General features: G+C 34.4%; 1 protein-coding gene across 3 annotated transcripts in view; it reads left to right on the top strand.

Moving 5' to 3' along the window:
- Positions 1-3,450: 3,450 nt before the first annotated feature.
- The window catches only part of TENM1 (teneurin transmembrane protein 1), a gene marked incomplete at both ends in the record, with an annotated part of 585,996 nt that continues 581,111 nt past the window's right edge, over positions 3,451-8,335 (top strand). For all 3 annotated transcript variants that reach the window (XM_080911093.1, XM_080911094.1, XM_080911092.1), the window contains one exon: positions 3,451-3,670. In XM_080911093.1, the coding sequence (XP_080767219.1) occupies positions 3,451-3,670 (220 nt within the window). The remainder of the gene's footprint in view (positions 3,671-8,335) is intronic.

Genomic DNA, 8,335 nt, shown 5'->3' with positions numbered 1-8,335 from the left:
CAACCAAAAATTGTGTATGAGAGTTTATGTTTTTAGACATCAAATTAAATGAATTTTATTGATGTGGGAGTTTTTGCAGGGTGTGTGTGTGTGTGTGTGTGTGTGTGTGTGTGTGTGTGTGTGTGTGTATGAAAATCTCTCTTCCTTTAATGAAAATGACTGTGTGCTAGAGTTTCTATAGCTGTGATGAAACATGACCAAACACAACTTAGAGAAGAATTTATATCCATTACACATATCTATCACGTTATTTTCCCTACATTTATATATCACATGTGTATTATAGTTTATCATCAAAGGTATTTAGGGCAGGAATGCAAACAGAGCAAGAACCTGAATGCAGGCTGATGGAAAAATCAAGGAGAGTATAGGTTTCTGGATTGCTCTACATGGCTGGCTCAGTCTTCATTCTTATCCAACCCAGGATCACCAAATAAGGGCTATCCCCACCCACAGTGAGCTAGGACCTCTTCAATCACCGATTAAGAAAATGTCTTACTACCTTGCTTACCTACAGCCTGACACTATAGAGGCATTTTCTTAATACGAATTCCCTCCTTTCAGATAACTTTACATTGTGTCAAGTTGACATAAATCTAGCTAGCACATTCTGAAATTCTGCTTCTTGTACAACTCTCATTTTGCACTGTTCATAGCAAATTTAAGGCCTAAAATTTAGACAAATATATAGCTCCTAAAATATATGCTATAGAAACATACAAATTATAATACACTTGATAGCATCAGTCTCAACAGACCTTTAGTCGTAGGTAGTGATAATATTGCTGGTGAACAAATAATCTAAATTAAGCACAATTTTTTTCACAATATCTTCATCTTTTGCACAGTAATTGCATAATATGACTAGGAGTCACTTTATTCTAACTTTATACTAGAGTTATTCATTTTACAACTTTGGGTTATAAGTTCAATAAAAACAGAGTCTGTGCCTTATTCATTTATTATCATTTATTTACCAATTTATCAATGTATTAATCAATGGTTTGCTACATGCCATTATTAAAAGGCTTACAGCAATAAATGTAACAGACAATTCTTATTGATATAGAAAAAAACAATACAAAGAATAAACAAAGTATTTATCATGACACTTGTTGATGAATTATTTGAAAAGACAAAAGAGAAAAATGAGTAGTCTCATCTGGGGTAGTTTGTCTATGGCAGATTACCCTAAGGTGGGAAAAGGCTTGGTGTTTTCAGAAAAAGGACATTAGTGTAACTACAGCACATTAACAGAAGGAAAAGAAGACTAGATAAGTTTAAAAATGTAAGCTAAGGTTCTTTTAGGTCATTGTAGGCTTTTGTCTTTTATTTTCGAGTAGGACATCATGCCATCGCTGCTTCAGAAAATAAGAGAACATGAACAACTATCTTAGTAAATGTTCTATTGCCATAAAGAGACACTGTGACCATAGCAACTTTTATAAAGGAAACATTTAATTGGGGCTGGCTTATACTTTCAGAGGTTTAGTCCATTAGTGTCATAGTGGGAATATGACAATGTGCAGGTAGACATAATGATCAAAGTGATCAAGAAAGATCTGAGAGCTCTGCATACAGGTCCACAGGAAAAGCTAGAGACACTGAAACTGGTTTAGGTCTTTGAAACCCCAAAGCCAATCCCCAATGACACACTTCCTCTAACAAGGCCACACATTCTTCAACAAGGCCATACCTTCTAATAATGCCACTTACTGGTGACCAAGCATTCAAATCTATCAGTATTAAAGGGGACCATTTTTCTTCAATCCATCACACTTATATATTAAAACTTATACTGTGACTACAGAAAAACTTCAAAAGCTTCAAAGCTCAACTTTTACCTTCCTGAACCTTAACATTAGGTTAAATAAGTCTTTAATATATAATGCTTTGTTCATAATATAAAGTAGAATGAACCATTTAGCATCAGCCACCCATGAACATCACTGAAGGATCTCTGGTTTCTGTATGCTTCCCATAAATGCAATAGGGATTCCAAATGCTGAGATACAATACATGATATAGGATCCATAGTTTAAATGTCCATAGGTTTCTTTCAAAAATTCTTTCAGGAAAAGTAATATCAGTCCTTGCGATGCTAAGACAGGAGGATAATACATTTGAGATGAGTCTGGGATAAAGGGTAGGGACTTTTTTTTCCAAAAACTGCAGCTCACACCAGAAGTCTGAGTAGTTTAGAGCCTAGGACGCAGAGTCAGTACAATCAAAGTCAACCTGGAATATATGGCAAGTTGCAGGCCATATTAAAATACAAAATGAAACCCTGTCTGAAACTACAAATAAACTGGGTGAAGTGATGAGAAGACCGAAGGAATCAATACTTTATTTCAAACTATGTGTTTAAACATTGTAGGAAATAAACAACTTGCAGACTTATTGCAGGACAAAATGATGAAAAAATAAATGGAAAAAAAAATAAGCTTAAAAAAAAAAAAAAAAAACACCCAAGACTTTTAATGTTCCAAAGGACTTTGACATCTTAAATGGCATTTGATCTCAAACTGTCTGTGATAAGTAGGGCAGCTAATGTCTTTACTAGCCCTAAGAGCTTTAGCATCTCTTAGCTCAGCATTGGGGAAAAGGGGGGGGAGGGGACTTTTCAGTGATTTATCATGAAGCTCAATATTGCTGCTTACAAACCCAATTTAGATCCTGCTGTTCCCATAGCAGTACAGTCTCTGGAAATGTTGTAGAAATATTGTTTATATCCTCACAGTGCTATGACAAACAAAAATTTACCACCACCCAAGTCATTAAAAATGCTCTGCGGGCCTGAGACTCAAAGCCACAATATAAATACAAGAAGTCCAGTCCCCTGAAGCCCACTTCATTTCATGAACTTTGGTAGCTGTCTCTCCACATTCAGAGCCCTTCACATCCTCACAGTCCCAGGCTTAAATGTAATATTAAACCAGAGGCAAAGAGCGATTCTTTGTGAATGTATTTTTCTCACTAGATTCATTTCAAACGCTAGCTATGCGAAGTTAATATTTATACTCCTGGCCACTTCCAAATCCCATAATGTTTTCTAATCTAATCGTAGTCTTTAACATTAAAATCACACTCTCATACCAAAGTAATATTGCCCTTTGTTTGCATTCCAAATGCAAATATTTTTGTAACCTATCCTTCTTTTAATTTGATCATTTTCTGATGCTACAACCTCTAGCTTCATCCAAAATGCTTGAGAATATATGCATGTAGAGCAGAGTTTTATTAGTGCCTCCAGCTAGCTACATGTCATCCACTTTGTCTTTTGCTTCACTCCTTTGATAGTATTAGCAGGCCAATTGTGAATCTGCCAGCTGTGTTTCCTTGCAAAGGAACAAATCTAAAAAGGCTCATGTTTTCTCTCTCTTCCAGGACTGTTTTCATTAAAGAACTTCCTTATCCTTCTTTCATGAAACTCGGCTTGCTTAATCAGAGATGGAGCAAACAGACTGCAAACCTTATCAGCCTCTGTCCAAAGTCAAGCATGAAATGGATCTAGCTTATACCAGTTCTTCTGATGAGAGTGAAGATGGGCGAAAACCAAGGCAGTCATTTAACTCCAGGGAAACTCTGCATGAATATAACCAAGAGCTAAGGAGGAATTACAACAGCCAGAGTCGAAAGAGGAAAGATGTGGAGAAATCTACTACTCAAGGTAGGTTTTTATTGGATTTTTATAAATAATATAACTTCTCATTAGTGACTGTTTATATACATAAATCTAAGTATCAAGAACAAATTCACCAGTGCTAACTGGTTAATAATTCCTACTGCTTACATATGTTCAGTTAATCTGTTCCACATGCCCATCCAGCTGAGGTTGTAGGTTCCATGTGCTTTTTAAGGATTATGCATGAATTTGGATGCAGCAATCCTCTTATCAGAGCTTTCAGAATTTGTCTAATCCTACAAATAGCCATTTAAAGACTAAAGGATTAAATAATTTATAGTAAGACGTAAAGTAAACAGCTATGTGCTTTTCAAACCATTGGCCATATGGGACAGAAGTCTCAAAGAAATATTCAGCTGCTGAAAACATGACACAGGCTAGTAGAGACCATCCAAACAAACAAGGGACTAGGAAGTCTGTGTAAAAAATGTGGAAAAGCTTTGCAGCATAGCTTACAAGGTAATGAAGAATGTTGAGAGTTTCTTTAAAAAAAAAGACATATTTTGAGATCTAATTTTGGCTACTGTAATCTCTCACTTACAGAAGGCATAAATGCTTTCTAACAAAATTAGGGAGATAGAAATAGAATTTCTATTTTTCAGATAATGACATGGAAATATACTGACATTAGCACAGACTATTGGTTAGGGGTAAGTCATCCTGACATTATTTTTAATTGTATTCATCTGGGACAGTGATTGTCTAGTTGTATAGCCATGTCTAAATAGTATCAACATTAACTGAGAGTCTACTAAACATTCAAATTCTCAGAACCCATCTTAGAAAGCCTTGGTTTAGGACATGTCTATCAATTTACAATTTTAAAAGGCTCACTGAATATTTCTGATGCCTGTGTGATTCCTCCAAAGTCATTTGTTCAAATCACTTCAGTGATCACAGTTATTTTGGGAAATTTTCAAATTTACATTTTCATTCAGCTTTCATAAATTACAGTTTTAAACATGCAATTATGTGATGGACATTTCCAAATTGATACTATATCAATCATGCTAAATTCTGTATAGTTAAAAGGAAGGGAATCATTCTAATGCCCTCAATTCCAGGCTTGCTTACATGTTAGACACTGACTAGTTCATGCTTGCCCTCTTCCAGTGAGCTGCCAAAATTTCTCTGTGTAACAAACTGCTTCATCTAGCAAAATTGATCTCTACATCTGAAATATACTCTTAATGTATCACACTGAGATTTAAAAAGCAAATATAACTAATCCGCTCATATTTCCTCTTGGCCCCCTTCATCCCTTTACTTACCTATTTCCTTGCAGCAAAAAAAAAAAAAAAAAAAAAAAAAAAATGGGAGGAGGTAAAGAAGATGCAAATGATAGAGCTGGATGTCTTACACATGTGCACTAAAACTCTACTACCCAGCTACAACTCCAGATATAAACTCTTGGACTCTGGGAATGTCCATCCTAGCTGCCTCCATTTATCTCTATTCAAATATCATTCACACCTTAACTTAAAAGCATCCTTTACTCTCAACTCCCACTGTGACTTTATTGCCAAACTTTTGCTTTGTGTAGATGATTGATCTTTTCTTCCATGAAGTATATTTTATTTAAATGAATCATTCTCCCAAAGGGTTTTTCTTTCCATACTGTATACTTAATGACGATGAGGATAGTGATTTCTTTACTGGTCTCTGTTTTCCTGTAGAATTTACATATATGGACTATGACTTCCCTATTTGATAATATATGTGACAGTACATGTCAGAAGTTGTATATTAAATATTGCTATGTCAGAGGCAGTATTACAAATTAAATTTACTACATTTTACATTATTATTAATGTCTTATATTTACAAAAACTCTAAATTGAATCAGTAATCCAACATATAGTGACATGTAAATGCACATACACATTTGTAATATCAACTGAATAATTCATTTACATTTCAATATAACTGAAAAGTTTTGAGCCCATCTTTTCAAAGGATTGACTTTAATTTCTCATGTCTTCAGCTAAAGTGTCTTACATTTGTGCAAACTAAAACCACCTCCCTCTTGAAAACATTTTATTTTTATCAGTATTTGAAGTCTATATTTCTCTTTAAAAACTGTATAGCTCTATTAAAATATTTCTCAGTAAATTTGTCTTTACAGAAGACAAATTCAGAATTAGAAGTTGTGAGTTGTAGAATGGGTTCATAGAATGGTTATGACTTTGAAAGTATGAATAATATTACACTAAATCTGAAATGAGAAAGTCAACCTCACATTTTGTTTCTGTTCAGGGTGATCAAGAGGAATTTAGGATGAGTGTAGTTTTTCTTTTCTAATGTCATGCTAACTTCCTTTCAATAGAGTATTTTAAGCAACTAGCTTTTGTTTAGCACTTACTGTTAGCCATATCTTGAGTCCTATGTTAGAGGTAAAACTTTAATGCTTCTTGGAAACTCATAGGTGGTGGATAAAATCACTATACAAACTATTAGGTTCAATTTTGTGATATGTGCTTTTGAAATAGCCTTCCCACACATGGTATGACTTTGCAATGGATTTTAGTTATATAACCAAGGTGTACAAAATAATGAAAAATTTCAGAAATAAACCATTGTTTAAATTTTTAATTGAAAAATCATGCTGACTATGCTAATTTTGCTTTCCCACTAGTATCTGTGTCCCACCCTGGGTAAAAATTATCACTTTGTTCAGTACATTTGTATTATATATAATATCTTCCCTTTAATTGTCACAGAACTCTAGTTAAGAGATAAAGTGGATAGCACTACAGGGTTTCTTTTCAAGTAATCTACTTAATAAATACTCCAAAGCACAAGAGTTAAATGTTGTCAAATATAAATGCTACACTAAAACAATAAGTGAAAACCATCCTTTAAATGAATAGGTGAGAGATCTTGATCTAAAAGGAGAGAAAAAGTTATATGCTGAGGTTGCTAGAACTACAGTACAAACAAATCTATGAAATTAAGGAGGAAGGAAAAGAAATTCACACTAGTTTTGAATTTACACATAAAGTTTTGTAAGTTACAGTCAAGGATACATGGTAAGTGCTTAGTAGAGAGAGAAAATGTATCAGATTTGTGAGTAAAAGATATGAGCAGCAAAATCTGTTCTGATTCCCGGGAACATGTTGTTCCAGAAAGCATCAAACCTACAGAAAGACTTACATTAAGAAATAAGCAACACAAAGTTATTTGGCTAAAAGTTAGGAATGGGTATTCAGATTCAGTGATATTCTTGGATAGAAAAGAATAAAAAATGCTGGAAAGGTTGTGTCTGGTGATAAGAATCTCCACTGCAGGTACAGCAGATGGGAGGAGACGAATGAATGCAGACTCACCCATAGCAGGCTTTGGGTGCAACAAAACCATACTGTCTCTAAGAATATGCTCAATGGAAACTGTTCATTAAAGAGCTGGTGAAGCACTAAGCCGTAAAGATGGTAGAGCATATTAATTCAGTACTGTATCATCATACTACAGAGGACATGGTAAGGCAGGTGTAAAATGCACAGCAAAGAACTCTCACTATCTCTCTAAAACAGAAAACAAATTAATCTTCCAATGCTGTGGCTACATCATCAAAAAGTAGGGGTGGCAGTCACCTTGTTTCTGGTATGATTTTATAATTATTTTATTTGAGAAGTGAAAACAGTATTTGGAAGGGGAAAGATTGCAAGTTTAATCCTTATTAACAATGTAACAACAACTCAGCCCTCCTAAACCTGTTTATTATAAAAACTAATGTTTCAAGGTTATATTTACCTTTGTCCCTTAACTAAAACATTATTTCATCCATCAAGGCTACATGTACTAATCTAGTGCTTAGTCTTCTTGGTTCAGTTTTTGAAAGAGAATTCTTTCTTTCATGGTTCTCAAACCTTACTCCAGGGCCTTGCATGTAGTAGGTATGTCCACTACCAGTGAGCTTTGTTCCTAGCCCTGGGTCATTTATTATGGTAAGCTTAATCTGGACCCAGTGCAATGGTGTAAGTTATTGACCATTTCTGGCACAATAATATTCTTTAAGCTCCATTCAAAAAATTAAAACCAGAATACCCCAGGCAGAATCAGACAGAAAGTGTAAGGGGTAAATATAATCAGAATGCATTGTATGTATAAATGAAATGTTCAAAGAATAAAAATTAAAATTAGAAATCAAACGTTAGAAGATTGAAGTAGAAGAACCTGCTAAGGACTAAAAAGAGAGGAAAGCAAGGTAAAATGACAGTTTGCTATTGTTTAAACTGCCAAACCTTTGAAATGTATTGCTATTTAATCAAGTTTGACTTGTAGAAAGACAAAAATAAGTGAAATGCATTCTTAATACAATAATCGAAAGGGAAATTTATAATTAAACTATTCTTTTAAGGGTGTCCTGTGGGAAAAAACAAAACTAAAAACTGTCATCTATCAAGTATTCCAAACCATGAATGTTGTCGACATTCTGACCTCAAGCCACTGACTCTATTATTGCTCAGTTACTCAAGACCACACAAAGAAGCTCCTGACTGACTACCACACATCTAGTCCTCATCTGGCATGTATTACTATGTCATTCACTTTATGTCATTTCATCATTCAGAGCATCACAGGAAGTATGAATATAATCCACTGAGAAATTTTCAGTCAGAGTTACTGTACTGATACATCTTCTTTTGTAGT

The sequence above is a fragment of the Micromys minutus genome (genome assembly GCF_963924665.1).
Source record: "Micromys minutus genome assembly, chromosome: X".
Lineage (NCBI taxonomy): Eukaryota > Metazoa > Chordata > Mammalia > Rodentia > Muridae > Micromys > Micromys minutus.
Note: the sequence above shows the minus strand (reverse complement) of the source record. Positions and strands in the feature narration are given on the sequence as shown.